The sequence below is a fragment of the Protopterus annectens genome, chromosome 12.part0, assembly GCF_019279795.1.
Source record: "Protopterus annectens isolate FY-2018-M chromosome 12.part0, PAN1.0, whole genome shotgun sequence".
In the NCBI taxonomy this organism is placed as follows: domain Eukaryota; kingdom Metazoa; phylum Chordata; order Ceratodontiformes; family Protopteridae; genus Protopterus; species Protopterus annectens.
The window spans coordinates 602,601,948-602,622,052 of NC_056746.1; the positions used below are offsets into that span (position 1 = coordinate 602,601,948).

Here is a 20,105-nt window from a genome sequence, read left to right on the forward strand (position 1 = left end):
ATGGCTGGAGTCCACCAGACCGGGCGCCTGCCTTTGGTGGAAAGGGTCTTGATTTTATTAGGGATTGCTTGATCCATACATTCCTGGAGGTGCTCGTAGAAGGCATTTGTAAGGGTTTCAGCAGCGTGGGTTGTGGTTGCCACTGGCTCGTGGGCCTTGAAGGATACCACTAGTTTGCTTTGAGAAGTTCTTCACTGTGGTCTTTTTGCTGGGGGTGGGGGCGGATCTCCAGTGAGATTAATTTATGGTCTGATCTCACCAATGAGGGATATACTTCTGGTGGAGCATTTTGTCCCCATGTTTGTGATGATCAGGTCTAGTATATTTTCTCCTCTTGTGGAATGGTGACTAGTTGTTCCATAGCATTTGAGTTTATGAACTCAAGGAACCTTTGGGCTAGGTGTTGGGGCTTGAGTAATGTTCCCAGTCTATGTTTAGGTAGTTGAAGTCACCCAATATGATGGTGTTTGGAGAGACATTCATACTCTCCAGTGTCTTCAGGAAGGCTGTGTGGGTTTCCTGAGTTTGAGAAGGTGGTCTGTAGCATGTTACAAACTGTAGGGCAGTTTTACCTATGGTTAATTGCACCTGGATGGTCTCCGATGTCGCGTCGCTTAACCTGGAGGTGTGGGTATCCTTTATGAATATGGATACTCCCGTCCTTTTGTGGTTCGGTCCGGATTTTGTATAACCTGATAGTGCTGGGGTGCTCTCAGGAGCTTGAACCAGGTTTCAGTCACAGCACAGACATCAATGTTCTCCATACTGAGGAGGGCTTGCATCTTGAGGTTTAGACTTCTGGCATTGAGCAGTATTTTTTCTCCATTTTTGTTTCTAGTAGGTTTATCATTTGAGCCTTGCCTAAAAAGGCACTATGGGGTGGCAAGCCTTTGCCAATATCCGGAAGCCCAAAGCCATCCCTTGCGGCAAGCGTGGCTTGTCAAGCATGTCATCCCAGGCAAGCTGATCATTTTGTCTCTGTATTGTGGCATCATTCTTGGTGAGGGTAGGATACTGCTCAGGGTCAGGGTCATACCGGCCTGGGCTACATAATCTGAGAGCTCCTCTATGTCTCTTTTCATGTAGTCCAGGGAGCTCAGGTCGTTCACACGGCATGGACAATGACTGAGTCATACTTGTACTTGCTGTGGAGTGACCTGAGTGCTTGTGTTATGTGGCGGATTCTAGCGCCTGACAGGCAGCTTACTGTGATCTTTTCCTTGTTCAGTCTGGTGAGTGGGACGTCAGTGTGTCTGACTATGGAGTCACCTATAACAAGTGTGTCTGGCATTGTGTTTGGCCTTAAGGGCTGTGACTGTTTAGCACACTGACTTTGAGAACTATGTGTTGCATGTCTTATGTCTTGAGGTGGCAGTTGCTTGGGTGTCTGCTTTGGAGGCCTCTGTAGTTTTGGTAGATTTTTGATCAGTGCCTCCGGTATGTCTTTGTGTGTTTATGTGTTTGTTTTGCAGTTGTGATAGTTCTATGTGAAACTGGGTTTGTGGTGTGCGTGGTTTCCTTCTCCTCCTGTCTGGTCTTGCCAGTCCTGAGTTGAGAGAGCTCAGCTTCCAGTTTGGCTATATAGTTGCATCTCTCACATGTATTTGTGTTTTGAGGCAATTAACATTGCCTCAAGATGATTCACCAGCTGAACAGGAGAGGAGCTAGCAACTGACCCTTCACATGCTAGGGAAATGGGTACTCAAGGGGATTCTATTTACCTATATAAAATGCTTTAGGAGCAAGTGCACTGTTTAGCCAGAAATAGTTTAACCGATGGTGCTCTATGGGCAACAATTGACCCAAAATGGCCAATAGACTACAAGTTTCTGGCTGGAACCACTGCTCTAGGGACAAATAGGCTGCTCAGTGCTCCCCACTCCCACTGGTGAACAAAGAAGCTTCCCTTTATCCAAATAAGGATATGGAATAGCACAGGAACCAAGCCAAAGCCCAGAGATCAGCAAACTCTGAAGACTGGACTATTCTAGTTCAGTAAGGCAGGAAACAAGATTTTTGCAGAAAACAGAGGAAAAACAGACAGTAAATGCTATAAATGAAATTAAACAACAATTAACTTTTTAAAAGTGCAAAACAGTTAATCAACACAAAAACAGTTTAAATAGAATGCAGAGCTGTATAAACAGTAAATAATCAAAAGCCAGAAAAATACTTAAATCAGGAAAAAGTCACTCTTTTGCTCTCTGCTACTTGTAGAACTCTGCAGGACACCACGAGGAGCTGTGCTGAGTTGAATACAAAGCAGGCTTTATTACAGGGGCTGAAAAGAGCTAGGAATTGACCCAAAATGGCCAATAGACTACCAGTTTCTGGCTGGAACCACTCCTCTAGGGACAAACAGGCCACTCCCACTGGTGAACAAAGATTATCCAAATAAGGATATGGAATAGCACAGGAACCAAGACAAAGCCCAGAGGTCAGCAAACTCTGAAGACTGGACTATTCTAGTTCAGTTTTTTTTTCATAGCAACTACTTAATCATGGTGTCTTGATAATTCCTGTATCTGCCCTAACATCACTAATTGTTCTACTGAATATGACTGTATTAATAATAAACAGGAGAACCTCCTAAAATTCTTGCTTGACCTGCCAGAAATCATGGCAACTACTTAATCATGGCGTCTTGATAATTCCTGTATCTGCCCTAACATCACTAACAACTTAATAATTGTTTCTTCATGTAAAAGAACACTAACACTTATCCAGAGAAATGCTTACCTTCCACCTCTAATAAATCTAACAGCAGTTGTCCAAGCTAGATGTGTTGTGAGATCAAACTGCAATGACACACCAAACTGTTCCTAGCCTCTGTTTATATCCCACATCTGGTTAATATGACATTTTTAAAAGCATCCGATTAGACATTTTGAATGCCTCCAAAAATTACGCACTTGTCATAATGAGTGGCTTGAACGTCAGTTGAAATAAACGAGTAGTCATAATTTTCTCTGCCTATTAATTCCTGTACCCAGACAAATCAACTTCTGCACTTTCATTGATCTGATTATCAGTAATATTCCTTACAAACTAGAAAGTCTCCAAATTCCAACTCCTCTGTTTGCAACCACTGCCTGCTCTCTCACTTCTGCTTCACCTACAACCACCTTCGGTGTATCAGTTTCTGAAAACTCATACAACTCTATAATGAAACAACAAATTGACTAGACCCCATGAAATGCTTACACAGTCCACACCATAGCTGTCTCCACACTCTCAAGCTTACTTCCTCCTATACACAACAAACTGATACCTCATAAATAGATGAAATTAAAGAACTATAACAACCCTGAATAAACTCCAATCTTAAAAAGCTTGTCAATAATGGGGAAACGCATGAAAAAAGGAAGAGTAATCCTTATGCTACTAAGGTATTTCACATCTATCAGCTACTAAAATAAACAAAGCAAAATGTCCTGCTACAAGACCTTATAACTGTCTAAATACTAATAATACTAAATACAGCCAAACCTAAGCCATAAACTGACTGGCAGCAGAGATAAAATCAAAATGCAGTGCTATTACCACCACCTACTACATGCTGATATTTTGTATACAAATAACTCAGCAGAGAGCAGAACAAGGATCTGTTTGGACATTTATATGTTGCCACTATCCATGAGGGACATGGCTGCTAAACCAGGTGTGAAATTGTAATTTCCCATCTATTCATCCAAATTAAGTATGAATAAAAGTAAGAGAAGTATTTTTGTTTTTTTGGGAGTGGAAGAGGTATTCTATGCAATGCAAAAGAGATTGAGATCCATATTGTAATCATGTGCTCTTTGGACTTCAAATGTGGAATAAGTTTGACAGGATAAGGTGTGCTGAGCATCTATATCTGAGGCAAGCATTGCCTCTTAATAGCCTCTATGACACAAAGAAGAGGGACATGGCTTTGAGATAGTTTGCAAACTTTTTATGATTTCTTCTCAAAATAAGTTTTAATAATATGCATCTTTCTGTACATTATTAAAACATCTTTTGAGAAATTTTTCAATGTTTTTGGTTGTTGGGATTTAAGCCCTTGATCTTTTTAGTGAGGAAAACAAGGTCACTCCAATTGTGACAAGTGTTTGGACAGCTACACACCAAATGGGGCATTATATTCATTACATTCATTGACTGGCCTGATGAGAGTCAAGTACAGTAGAATGATTAACATCCCTGGACCTGGATGCCATCCCTTTAGATATATAAGCTGTGCAATGAAAAAGCACTTCCTTGAAATAGTTGATGTGTAATTATTTAAGAACACTTCATTGCCGAGTTAGGTTCGCAGATCCCTGATAATTGGATCAATTTTCAAGACTTTGTTGTCAATGTGATAGTTACAAGAGAAGGACACAATTGTACATTTCTTGGCATTTAGTTTTACTTCATGGTTTCTGTAGCAGTTTTATTCTTTGGGAAAGGCCATCTTGGAGGATTTTGAAGTCTTCTGGGGAGTTTATGATGACACCAAGTTTGCAGTCATTTTGATCAGTCATGAACCTTTAACATTTGCCTTGGCATCCAAGACATAGATGCCAAAGAGGAGTGGCCCATGGAATGAATCCTAAGGTGCATTGCTAGTGACAGGACATTTGAAGGAGGTAGAGCTGCCCAACCTAATTTCTTAGGTTCTGTTTGTAAACTAATGAGTTACACAGGGATTACAATTTAGCTCTGAGAGTCTATTTTCAATACTGGAGTGTGGGATGGTGGTGAATGTTTCTGTGAGGTCTAGATAATGTAGTGTGCACTGACATGTACTCATTCTTTGTTTCAGTAACATTCTCAAAGAAGTCAACTGGGTTAAGTAGGCAGAATCTGCCCTTGATGATTCCAAAGTGGCTTGGATTTAGAGTTTGTAGAGTACATTTGTCTTTATTTATTAATTACATAATGATCCTTTATAAAGCCATATGGATGAGGCTAGTCAGGCTTATGGGTCTATAATACCCTTGGTATGTTGATACCACACATTTGTCCAAGGGGATAACCGTTGCTGTTCTCCATTCATCCTGCACAAAGTCTTTGTGAAGGCTAATAATGAATTCTGTAAGGGATCTGACAAGTCATGTTTCAGGCTGAGGAGTAGGCAGCCTGATATGTTATCCAGACCCAAGGAAATAGTGTTCTGAGGCATGGATAACACCTTGAGGACTTGTTTTGGGAGATTTGAATGGGAGGGGTAAGTGCAGATATGCGATGTGGGAAATATGGGAGGGGAGACTTGGTGAGGTTTTTATTAAATTTGTCAGCTAGTAGATTGGCTATATCCTCTTTTCCTAAGTATGTGATATCCTTTACCATTAGCTCTGTGCACTGCTGAGATTTCTAACATAGTTAAAGGAGGATTTGTGGTCATCTTCACCTGGGCAGCTATGTTGACCTCATAGCTGGCTTTGGTTCATTTGACCAGGGTCCAGAGTTCCTTTTTTAAGTTTAGCAAGAACATCATCGGCATCCTGAGAGTGGAATTTTATTTTTGCGTTTGATGATTTTTTTTTCATAGAACCTGTTTATATTCCATCATAGGGGGTTATTTTTAAACTTGGGTTTGTATTTACTTCTGAAGTAGACAGATGCATATATGCAGCTATTTACATGTGCCTATAATTTGGTGGTAAAGGATTCCACATAAGCACTTAGGTCATCAACATGGAAGGGACTTTCAAATTTAGCAAGGGCATCACTCAGTTTTAGTAAATTAGCCTTGGCATAATCTTTAAATACCAAGGTACTGAAAGATTCTTCAAGTTTCAGTCATAAGGTGATTTGACCAGGGAGGAAATTTCAATTGGTGAGGAAGAAAGCTGCCTTTCACTGATAATGACCAAGTCCAGGATTTTGTTGCCCCTGGTTGGGGTGTGCACTAACAGATCAAGGGAGTTTGCATTGATGTGTAGAAGTCTAGAAATTTATGGTCATACATGTATGTGTAAGTCTCACAGTTAATGGAGGGGTAGTTGAAGTCTCCTAGGGGAATGATGTTTGGCTTAATGCATAGTTACTCCATGCCAGTTAGGAGGTAGACTTGATGGGGACATAGAGGGAATTCAATAGTTAGCCATGATATGGTAAGGGATTTTGTTAATAGTAACTTGGATGTGCAGCACTTCTAGGTCATTATCTGAGTCTGGAGGTGATTTTATTTTTCAGAATAAGGCGACACCTCTGCCTTTACTGCTTTCATCTAATGAGGTGGGCATGTGTTAGGCATTGAAAGTCAACACCTATGGAGCTCTCTTACAGGTTTTGAAATAGGCCTCTGTGACAATGCAAATATTCATGTTATCCTGGGAAAAGTATGAAATTATTGTAGTTTTATATCACATGTACTTTCAAATTTTTGTAGCTTCATATGATAAATGAACTAACAGCTGTACAACAGGAAGATGTTTGAAGATCTATCAGAATAAATGTCCTATCCCTAGACTAGAAGAAAACATGCCTTCTTCTCTCTGTATTCCACTCATCTGAAAATTCTAATACCTTAAAAAGGACTGAAAACAAAATATTGAGATTCAGTCACATGGCACAAAGAAATGAACATCACTACCTTTCTAGCCAAAAAGCAAAGTGGCTATCCATGCCAGAAAGATCATCATTTTATTTGAACGTACTAAACTTTAAGTTATTTCATGAATCCTATCCCGCCCTCTTCCCATTCACAGCATTCAAAACATTTATTATACAAAAGTTTTTCAAAAAGCAGGATGCACAGCAACTTATTAGGCCTCCACTTCAACTAGTAATGGGGGAAAGCATTTTCTAAAACAGTACCAGCATTCTTGAACTCTCTCCCCAAGAAGATTAGGCAAATCATCTTATGCAAGTTAAAATCCACATTCAGGAACAATTTGTGTGTTCATCTTTTATTGACAAAGGCTAAAGCACCATTAAAGTCAAAAAACTTCTTTATGTACCCAAATATTCCTAATAACATAAGTGTCGCTCATCCAGTCAGGATAAAACAGACGAGCATTTGTGGGCTCTGTTCAAGCAGCTTTATTATGTACAAACACATCGGGATTGAGGTTTCATAACTTTAACTTAGATAAACCTGTAAACAAACTAGCTATCACACTCATACATGTTCACTCTCTGGCTGCACTTTCAAAAAGGCACTGAAGCTAGCACATGCTTGCTATTTATATGCATGTGATGTCCTTGAAATGCTTCTTAAAGATACAACATACACACACACACTGTTCTGCAATGTGTCATTATTTTTTTTAAAACCATAATACCAGAGGACCACAGGTCAAATTCATTCAGTCTTTATTATTAGACATTGCAATGCATATATGCAATGTCTAATAATAAATACTGAATGAAGTTGACATTGCAATGCATATATGTATACATATGTAGACATACATATATATAAATGCACATACATATAAATATATATATATATATATATATATATATAAATATATATATATATATATATATATATATATATATATATATATATATATATATATATATGTATATAATCATTGTGGTGAGGTTTGGCCCTGCTCTGTTCACCTCGCTACACTCGGCTCACTCCGCTCTCCTACCCTGCCCCCAATTTTCACCCACCCCCACTACCTCTACCTTTATTCTTACCCCAAATCATCTGACCACAGCCTACAGCAAATAAACTGCAATCTTCCCAAATCCCACCCCTGATTACTTCTCAGACGATTAACACCACTTTCCCCCACAAGCAACATGACACACATCATGCTTTTCTTACTTACATCTTTCCTTTTAACTCTCACAACCCTAACCTACATTACATCCTCACACACATACATACCACTACCCCACACCACATACCATACAACACATACCTTCACACCTACAAAAACCCACATAACCTTCCCAATAGCCCCCTCTTTATTTAATAAAAACATAACATTACTTGTACACAACAAGTACTTTCCACTATCATACTCTAGAAAATTTTCATGCAAACTCTACATAGACATTTTATAAACAATCAGTCTTCATCTATCATTAAAGAAATACCTTCTCACCTCTGGAGATATTCACCTAAATCCAGAACCAGGCAACATTATACCCCCAAACAAACACACTACAGATCTACTTATTAACCTTAACTCACGCAGTCTATTAAACAAACACCCTCACTTACACACATTCATAACTCATAACTCCCCTGACTTTCTAACCATAACAGAGACCTGGCAAAAATCCAGCACACAGAATGAGGAAATTCGCCCTCCCGGCTATAATATCCTAAGACTAGCTAGGATAGGAAAGAAGGGAGGGGGCATTGCAATTGTCTATAAAAATACACTTACCTTACAACCTCTTCAAATTCCTCTACCAAAATGTAATACTGCTGAGATCATAGGCTCTACGCTACTCCTTAAGAAGAAAAAGTGTATCAATATTCTTTGTGTGTACATCCCTGCAGGTAATAACTCTCCAGTAATTGAGGAAATTCTTCAATGGGTAAAATACACCCTCCCACAAGAGACTATTCTACTAGGAGACCTAAACACTGATTGGATAGCTTTTCTACAAACCCCAGTAACTACATCATCCTGTATGAATTCTGTCAACTCATTCAAGAACCTACTAGAGTAGTTAAAAAGTCCCAAAAGGAATCTATACTAGATTGGACATTGGTAAACTACCCAGAACAAAACTACCAAACAGGTTGTCTGCCAGATGGACTTAGTGACCAACTGCCAACTTTCCTTCTATGCAAGAATATTTACATACCCAAACCTACAGTCTATAGACTTGTCAGAAATGTTCGTAATGTTAACCCTCTAGATCTCAACTCTATGTTAAAATAATTTAACTGGGAAGCACTACATATCCTCCACTTGGACCAAGCAGTAGACTATTGTAATAGTACTCTTACTAAGATCCTTGATTTAATAGCCCCCATAAGTGCCATTAGATCTAAACTTCACCATGCTCCATGGCTTAGTAAGTCTACTAGAGCCCTATTAAAATCCAGAGATAATGCAGGGAAAACCTGGAAGAAAGACAACACAACTCTTTCCAAACAAAACTACCAACACCTTAGGAATCAGGTTAAACAACAAACAAAGCTTGATAAACAGAACTACTATCTAAATATCCAAAACAAACACTCCAACAACCCTCAGAGTTCTGGCATGCAATTAACACCCTACTAAAACCTGATAAAACCACCACACCAGCTCCCACCTCAACCTCCACAAATACAGATAGTGAAATAGCCTCCAAATTCAACCATCACTTTACTGAATCCATTAAATCTCTATCTACTCAACTATCCAAAAATAGCTACTCATCCATGCCAACAGCTCCTAACCACTCATCTCCTTTTACTTTCTCACCTGTCCCAACCTCTACGACAAAAAAACTCCTCTTAAAACTTAAACCTACTACTCTTTCAACAAATGGTTTACCAGCAAATTTCCTAAAAATGGCTGCCGACTCCATATCCTACCCAGTCTCAATCCTTATTAACCACTCTATACAGGAATCCTATATTCCTAAACTGTGAAAAATCTCCTACATTATTCCACTTCATAAGGGTGGAAACTCCTATGATTTCTCAAACTGCCACCCCATTACCATTCTGTCCCCTTTGTCAAAGATACTGGGGAAATGCATAAACTCCCAAGTCATGCATTTCCTAAATACAAACAATCACCTCTCCCCTACACAACATGGTTTCCGCCCACACCACAGCACAACCACTGCCCTTCTCTCCTTCACAAACATGGTTAACCAACATAGAAATAACAGATTTGTTTCTCCCATATTCTTGGACCTCTCAAAAGCATTTGATATGTTTTTCACCCCATCCTAATAGATTCTTTAACTTCATTAGCCTTTACCCCTAACACTATTGCTTGGTTTGATAATTACCTATCAGACCGACAATAAGCTGTCCAGTGGCAAGGAGTCTGATCCTCTTTACTCCCAACTACAGTTGGTGTACCTCTGGGTTCCATACTGGGTCCACAGCTCTTTTCTATCTTTACCACTAACCTACATACCTCCACCCTGCAGCCCTCTTTAATACAGTATGCAGATGATTCCACCCTAATCTGCTCTTACCACCCTACACCACCTGGTCCAAGAATCCTTTGCCTCTGTAGAAAGGTGGATCAGACTACTTCTTTTCACTCCAAACAAAGCTAAAACTTCTCCATCTTCCTTCTTTATCACATCCAGTAATGGTACTATCATTTCACCCCCCACACACACACACACCAAGCTCCTTGGTGTTGAAATAGATAACAACCTCCATTTTGACATGCATATCTCTCAAACTATAAAAAAGGTACACAAAAGAAATGAGTTCCCTACACAGACATAAACACTGTCTATCAGATCAGGCTAAGGTCACCCTAGCACAAACTCACCTTCTTTCCACACTAATGTATGCAGCCCCAATTCTCACTTATATAAGAAAATCTGACCTAGACAAACTTGACTCTTGTTACAACAAAATCACCAAGTTTGTTACTAATTTCTCATTTCAAACTCACTGTACACCTCTTAAACAACTTCACTGGCTTGAGCTCCCACAGCTACTAATCTATCATCAACTTGTCATAGCTTACAACAACCTAAAACAACCCAATAAAACACCCACCCTTAACCAATTGCTGACCATCTACACACCAAATCATCCACTCTGCTCTGTCAACAAGTCACTTCTCTCTATCTCTTCAGCTAACTACACAGCAGGCAAAGTTCTATTTTTCACATTGTATAGCAAAAGCTTGGAGTAATCTACCTCCATCCATCGCTTCTGCATCTAATACCACACAATTCAAAAACTCCCTGAAGGCCCACGTTTTAAGTTCTTGGCTCTGTCCATGTGACACATAATCCCAAAAACTATTACCTATACACTTTCTCTCTTTCTCTCATAGCATATGCCTTCAGTAAACATGCTTGGTACAAATGGTATCGCTCAACAAATATGAACTTGCTGTAATCTCTGTATGTTATTTTTTATAACACAGATTGTTCATATGTAGTTATTGCTGATTTTAATTGCCTTTTTTTTTCTCACTAGATACTACTTGTATAACAATATTTTTTAACACTGTATAATATTAGTATTGTTGCTATTTCTGTCTATGATTTTATGTGGAGCTTTTCGCCCCGGGCCTCCGCTGTAAATGGACCTCGTCCATTTGGACCATCCCGGTTAACAAAAGAAAAATAAATAAATAAAATAAAATATATGTGCATATATATATATATATATATATATATATATATATATATATATATACACACACACACACACACACACACACACACACACACACACACACACGGTAACACAAAAAAATGCGACCGACAACTGCTGCATGGATATTAATAAATATATATATATATATATATATATATATATATATATATATATATATAAATTAACACACACACACACACACACACACACACACACACACACGGTAACACAAAAAAATGGTACAGCGACCGACAACTGCTGCATGGGTATTAATAAATATATATATATATATATATATATATATATATATATATATATATATAAATTAACACACACACACACACACACACACACACACACACACACACACATTCACTGTTTTGTAATTGTATCTGTTTAGATTGTGTATGTTTTCTCTGCTTTATAACTCTGTATGTTCCTATATTAAGTGTTTATTTACTCATCCTTATTTTGTATTTAGATTGTTTTGTAGTTAATTGTTCATGGCTATGCCTTGGACCTATAATGTGAGTGAAAATGGTCTTTGAACATTCACTGTCTGAGATAAACTTAAAAATAAATAAATAATGTAGTATTAAGGAACTTCTTTTATGGCTTGTGACTTTGCAATACATCATGAAATGTTTTCTCCAAAACTGCAGTACACAGTATTACAGTTATTGCATAGCAGGCCTTCACATATTCTATGCATATAATGTTACTAGAGTAAAATTAATCTTCATTCAATATCCACAGGCAAGTAGATCCACCAATTTTATTTTATTTCCTTTCAGTAAAGCCTAAATTTGCTGGTACTATATGCGTATAGTTTTATATCATATGTTACTTTCACCTAATAAGTGTGCAATAAAGTAAGTAAGGTAAACATATGTTAACGTACTTAAAAAATACCATCTGAAATAGATGTTTTTTTAGCAGAGAGATTACAAAAGTGGAGCCTATATACTGCATGGCAAAGTGAGATCTGAAAATAACAAATACACAGATGCATAAGAAGAGTGAAGAAAAATAGTCTGTGCATGTAATAACAGAAGCAAAGCAGTGAGAGCCCCGCACCATCATGTGTAATGGTATATGATGATAATAAACTGGCGTCTAAGACTGTAATGAAACTAATACAGTGGGATCTCCATGGAACTCTGATAGAAAAGAACTAAAAGCACACACATTGGACATTAAAGTATTTCTCGCTTTATCCAGAGTGTATTTTTGTATCACATTTGCTTTCAATTAACTTATTTGTTTTTTATTTTTGTAGCTTCAGGTGGTAAATGATCTAACAGCTACACAACTGGCAGATGCAACAATAGATTTAAATTTACTGGGTGCAGCATCAACACCGTATGATTCAGCCATAGCAGAAGCAAAGATAACAATTATCATGGATTCTCTTAACCAGCAAACATTTTCTGATTTTCAAGAATACTTAACACAGTTCCTTAAAAGTGCTTCAAAGGTATTGTTTTATTTATTTACTTATTTATTGTTATTTATAATGTTATAATGTCAACATGTTTGCATGTACTGTTTTTTTTTTTTTTTTTTTGCAAACTGTGGACTAGAAGCTGGAGCATTGGGCACACTTTTGCAATTTTTAGCTGTAAGCCTCATACTAAAACGTTATATACTGTATTATGTATACATGCATACAGTATGTATATAGCATTTTAGTATAATGTTAACAGTTAAGAATTGCAAAACTGCAAAAGTGTGTCAAATGCACAAGTTCTCCTCCATCCAGTGTAAACTACAGTAGTTGATATAGTGTAAGATTTTCCTGTTGCTTTTGCTTGCTAATTAGTAAAATATAGTCTTTTCAGCTATATTTATATATAATAAAGTCTTTTCAGCTATATTTACATGTTGTAGATCCAAGACTAAACACAAATAAAAACACTTTTGAAAGATATGCATGCCATTACAGCTGCCCTTGACTAAGTTATGGTTTCATATCTTTACTGTTTATAAAATAATAAACTAATTCCCTGTTTTGTTTTATCTGTCCCCATTAAATTGTGTGAAACACTGGAGCAGAATGATGCTCTCAGAATTTTCTGCAGGATCAAACCCATCACTGGCACATGGGGTAAGTGAAATTGTGTAAAGAAGTCTGTGTGAGGACACCTGTGAGGCAAAATGCTAAAGCCCCTTTGCCTTACACTACATTAATATTGCTAAAAAAGGAGTCATAATATCTCTGTAATCTATGTATATGCACAGTTAGCAAAGCTACTGTCCCTCCTCTCCACCCAGCTACCTAATACACAAAGATTTAACTATATCTGTCAAAATAACACCAAGCATTCATCCCATTAATCTAGTAGAATATTTGTGTCTGATAACCTACTCTGCATAAATCAGGTTAAATACACAATAAAGGAACACTACTTCAGCCTCCTAATATCTTTGTCTTCCTTCTGTTCACTTCCTTCGCCTCTGTTGTTATATCTTAAGAAAAATTACTTGACTCCTTTGTTTAACTTATTTTCACTGTATTTCAGAGTCTATCAACTATGTAGTTTGGAAGCAAACATTCAGAAAGAACAAATGTTTTCTGTATGCCAAAAGGTAAACAGGAAAATGAAACATCTCAAAGTGTGAAAACTTTAGAGTATTTATTTGTGTCATTATAAAATAGCTTGCATTTAACCAACATACTAACATTCGGGTGCTAGAGTTATACATTAGTAAAGATTTGTTAGTCTTTCCCACCAGATAAATATGCCCACAAAGGGTTGTGGAGCCTTTGGATGTCAAAATCCCTTAAATGAGCAATGCCAGCAAAATAAAATAATACCTATTAAATAGTTCTTAGCTGGGAAGGTGGACTTGTCTGCACTTTTCATTAACAATCAAGTAGGACTGTATACAAATTACTAAGTTAGTAACTTACAAAAAATTGCATAGTAATTGAATTGAATTTACAGAGCAGATATTTACATACAACTTTGAAATAACATAATGAATAATTAAATAAGAAAACCTTGTGAAATTGATAGAGATGTAAGAAGATGGAGTGAAATTATTTAAACAAGGTCATATAAGTAAGTATAGCCTGGCCTTGTGGCAGAAAAGGATGAAACCACTACTGTGGCAACTGTAGTTCAGTTATTAGCTCCAGCACTGAAGGTGCCAGGAAGGGAGAAGAATATGGAGCCTGTCCCACTTATCTCATTTGGGGGCAGAAGATGTTTGTTTGCATGCACTTGAAAGAACACATTGGATGGTGCAATCTCTCTCTGGTGGAGACTAGAGAGATCACTGCACATACTCCAAGGGAAAGGGCAGGGCTGCTTGGAGAGAATGCACCTTGAGGAAGTCAAGGGACATCCTCTTGGGTTGTTCATTGCATGCCCCTCCGAGTGTCATAGCCAAGTGTGTGTGTGTGTGTGTGTGTGTGTGTGTGTGTGTGTGTGTGTGTGTGTGTGTGTGTGTGTGTGTGATTAGGGATGGGAAAAAAATAACAAAAATGGGAACCACCCCTGATGACTGAATAAATTATCGCTCCTCAAACACAAACACCACACCAGGAAAAATATATACGTTTCTTCTTTACTGATGCATCCAGTACCTCGGCTTATGCCTTCAAGGAATAAACTTCTTACATCAAGCAGCCACTTTATATTGTTACATCATAAATTACTAAATTAATTTCACCAATAGGCTTCACAAATCAATTAAAAGGATTTTACCATTACATTTTAAAGTGCCCGTTACTTAAAACTGAATATACAAATAACAATTCATGTTATATTAAACATAAATACTTTTTAAACAAGCACTAAATTCATATAAAGCAGATAACATGGACAACAATCTCATTTCATCTTATAAAGTGGAGTACACAAGCATAAAATCCTCTTAATGCATACATTTTTTATTTCAACCCTACTTTTAAATTACTGTGAATTACAAATGTATTCATTACTAATTCATGATCCTACAATACTAACTGTAACATTTTAATGAAAAAATTGTATTATAAAAATGCATATTGTGAACTTTTCCAATATAATTTATGCATTTTTAATTAAGCAGTTGCATCAAAACAGCAATATAAAAACAGACTATTTATGAAAATCCAAGACATTAGACTCTATAAATAATTCTACAAAAACAGGTCAAGATAATTGAGCTATGATCTTATACCTGTAAGTTCTAAATGTTTAAATCTAACTCCCTATTTAATCCCCTGGGGTACAGTGTTCTGAAATTGATAATATATTTAGTCTCCAACTGTACTAATCTGTCAGCCAAAACATCACCTCTCTGTAATCTAGGTTTGGCCAACACACTGAAGAAAAGAGATTCACCGGAGCCCCTGTGGGACTGGATGAAATGTTATGCCACTGGATTCTCCAAACTGCCCCTCCTAATATCCCCCATATGTTCCATGATTCTCTTTTTCACAGCTCTTTTGGTCTGACCTATATACCATTGGACGGAAGTACAATCACATCCTTTTATATAAATAACTCCCCTTGAATCATAATTGTACAAATCTCTAGCGCTGTAAATTTTACCATTGATGTTGACCCAATCCAAATTCTTAATATTCCTACAAATAATACATTTGCTGTACTATTGTCACACCCATAATCTTCCATTGATCTGGAATTCAGCTGGAGTACATTGCAGAAAACTAATGCAAATGCTAACACAAATGTCTGTCATAAAATGCAGTTTAATTTCTTTTTTTTTTCTTCAATTTTTTTTTTATTTTTCAAATACAGTTGAATAAATTCCATAGTATTTGTATATAACATCTTAATAACTATGTACACTATTAATATCAACCCGACACTATAACAGAGATCAATATATACAATTACTTTGTAGGTATAACAATCCACTTATCAGAGTGTATCTGTTCAGTTATTGTAAAGTGTTAATAAATGATAAGACTTTTTTCCATGTATTGTTAATAAATGGCTTAGGATGAATCCTTAATTCTTTAATTTTAATTTCCAACAATGCTGTGGTCTTCAGTTGTCTGTAGAAGTTTCCAAAGTCGGTATTGTGTTTGTATTCCATCTTCTTGTTATACACTTCCTTGAGATTCGAAGTATTGTCCGTACTAGATACATATTTGACTCATTCAAATGAGGACCTTCATACACATTTAATAATAATAGAGCTTTAGACAAGTTAAACAATTCATTAAATAAAGCTTGAAAAAAGTTTTAATACCTAATTTTAACACAGTCCAAAAAAAATGTGATTCCAAAATGCATTGTGTATTTGCTCACACCTCCAACATACTCCCTATGTGGAAGAATTAATTTTAGTAATTCTATCTGGAGTTAAAAATGCTATGTGCAAGCATTTACAATTAAAAACGTTCCAGTATTGTGTAAAGGATGTATGTTTTATTGATAATAAAATATTTGATAATTTCTTCAGTTAGCTGTAATGAGTGTCCTTTTGTTATATAATTCCAATATGAGGATTTGGGTGTTGAGATACTATTTCCTATGTCATAAACATTATATATGATTTCATATAGGTATTTCATAAGTTTAGGTCTGTTTAATGTACTAATGCTTGTTAATCAAAGAATATATTTGTAATTTTTAGATTTTTTTTCTCCCTAGGCCACTGCTAAAAATGGGTTACTAGCCCAGTCAGACATTCCCGGTACACAAATGTAAATAAATAAATAAATAAAATGACTAATTATTCTGCATAATTCTTGCTAATACATCAAAATGCTTTGCATAGTTAGCCAATCTTGTTGTGGAATTTTGTATGTTGTTTCTACTGTTTGCATATTCAGAACTTTTAGTTCTTTGATACATTGAAACCAACAAATAAATCCTTTCTGTTCCCAGGAATTAATTATTTCTCTGTATATTTTATGTGGATAGCTCTTTGTAACTATGAATTGTGTTAAAAGATCAAACCAGATTTTTAAATCTATATTTGCATTAATAATTTTCCTAAATGAGTCAATGTAATAATCATATGAGTTTTAGTGGGTTTAGTTATGTTATATTGCATACATGTAATAATTAATCATACGAGTTTTAGTGGGCTTAGTTATGTTATATTTCATACTAACGCATAATATGTGCCATGGCAAATTGTTTTTATCTTTTTGAATTTTTTTTTGTAAATCAAATTAATTTATTGATATTACAGTTAGTAATTCTTTCCAATTTGCAGAATAATTTGGACTTATCCAATCTGAGATTGTTTTAGATATTGATGCTTTTATATATGTTTCTATATCAGGAAAGTTTAATTCTCCCTGTTTCCATAGTCTGATATGATATATTAAAGCTAGTCTGTTTCTTTTGAGAAACCATAAAAATGTTATTATGCATGAATTTATTTCTTTGGGTATATTCCTTTCTGGTAACAGCTGTATTGCCAAAGCTATATATGGAATATTGGGTAGTAAAACCATTTTTATTAACTGTAGTCTATCTTCAAATGTTAATATTATTTTGCTCCATAATTGTATTGTTCATAAACATCTACTCCTTTGATTTTTTTGTATTGTTACATATTGAATCTACTAATATTTCAATAACCAAAGCAAATAGAATCAGTGATATGGGACATCCTTGTTTGGTACCCTTTGTTATATGTATAGATTCAGAGGTGAAAGGACCTAGCTTAAGATACATGTAATTATTTGTACATATATATATATATATATATATATATATATATATATATATATATATATATATATTCTTTAGTAGATGAACAAAGGAAGGAGGAAATTTAAATAACACCAGAATTTTTAATAAATAGTCCCCTATGCTTCCCCTTGAGGTTCACTGTAGTGCATGTCATTTATGACAAGTTAAGACAGTATTATTATTATTATTATTATAATACACAAGCCCATGTTATTAAATCCTGCCTTTAATATCTAAATTGAGCAGACTGCTTCATCTTATCTGATGATTATATATTTTATGTCTAGATTTAGTAAAATCATACATTACATAACTGTTGAGTGTTTTTTTTTTTTTTGGTTTGTTTTTTTGTGCATTGCTTAGTTATTTGAGAGACCACATGCTGTAATGTTTATTCTTATTATTAGCTCCTTCCAAGCATATTTATACAGTCCATAGACTTTAAATTATGAGACCCTTCTAGTTTCTTATTTGTTATAAGTATATTTCCATCCTTACATACGTACATATCAGTACTTCAAGCACTGGCAACAATGCCCATCCAGTATTGCCAGATTACCATTCACTAGTTCATGTGGTGTGTTTCCAGGCTGTTCTTAAAATATCCAAATCAGTAGTTGTCCTGTTCCATTTTACCAGCCTATTCCATGCAGTGGCCACTCTGCCAGTGAACCACGCAACACCCTTTCCATTCCCACAGATATTCCCATGAAGGAAATCTGATGACTCTCTAGCACTTCCTGGCAACCCCAAACAACCCTAGAATCAGCTATCCACATATGCCCAACAAGTCCAAGCAAGCTCACCTCCCAGACCACTGCAAAGGGTACTGCACAAGACCAAGTGCTCTTAGTCTTTCACAATAACTTAGACTAACACTCTTTTGTAAGTCCTTAATGTGTTTGGATCAAAATACATTTCAAATATAAAATTGTGCTTATTATTTTATTTTTTTATCAAGAATCAACTTAATGAGCTAAATGAAGTGTTGGGAGGCCATCAATATGTATACATGTGGTTTAAAACAACCCTTTTATTATATATATATATATATATATATATATATATATATATATATATATATATGTTGTTGTGTCTTTCAGCTTATCCCGGTTAGGGGTCGCCACAGCAGAACTCCTGTCCGCTAATGTTTGGTAGTGGATTTTTATGTGCCAAGTTACCAGCCCTGACACACAACCTTCAATGAAGGCACGCCCATTCACGCATGCCTCCACACAGAAGACGTTCTAGCTGAGAATCGAATGCAACAACGTCTTGCTGTGAGGCTATATATATATATATATATATATATATATATATATGTATGTATATATCTTTTTTTTTTTTTTTTTTTTTTTTTTAAACCAAAAACATCATTGATGAGAATCATCTCAGAGGCTCCTCAGAGCCATTAAGCATTATCGTCACTCTGTCTCCGTTACCATAACAACCTGGAAGAATCTGTTTCTGTTAGTGTGTCTGTGTAATGCATAACAGAGGCACGCAATGCATCTGATCAAAGCTTCACCTCACTGCAATGTCAAGCCTAAATTACCTCCCTTTCAGCAAGGTAGCAGCCAGAAAAAGAACAGAGAGCAAACAGATCAAAAAAAAAAAAAACTCCCAACAAGCCACCACAACAAGAGACAACATACTCCTTCAGCCCTCCCACCTCTCACTCAGCAGATGTACAAACTATTCTCTGCCAAAATATCCCAAATCACAGTTCTATCCACCCCCTTCCCTTGGATCCAGGCTAAAACACCAAATGTCTCTTCCTAATACACAAGCATCAGTAAACCTCAATCACAAGCTGCAACCCACAGCTTCCGCTTCCCGGAGATGAAAACGGCAACATATAACAGCTGCCAGACACAGCTGCATCCATATACACCATGTCAGGCTTAATCAAACAGCACTCAAAGTTATGATACCTGCCATAACTGATATTAACTATGTTTAGACAGAATAATAATGACATTTGTACTATCTGCCAGACCCAGCTGCATCCATGCACACCATATCAGGATTGATCAAACAGCAATCGTATCTGTGATACCTGCCATAATTGATATTAACTATATTTAGACAGAATAATGATGACATTTGTATTAAGAGTTTGCTACTATTATTTAACCAGGATATACATGACATTTCTAAATCATACTTTAACTGAAGAAGGCATTAGTCTC

The 20,105-nt window shown here is 36.2% G+C and overlaps 1 protein-coding gene across 1 annotated transcript in view; it reads left to right on the forward strand.

Annotated features, from left to right (window-relative positions):
* Positions 1–20,105, forward strand: part of LOC122816739 — a 1,006,513-nt gene that overhangs the window by 295,938 nt on the left and 690,470 nt on the right. The window contains exon 15 of the mRNA XM_044089733.1: positions 12,522–12,719. Coding sequence (XP_043945668.1) covers positions 12,522–12,719 — 198 coding nt within the window. The remainder of the gene's footprint in view (positions 1–12,521; positions 12,720–20,105) is intronic.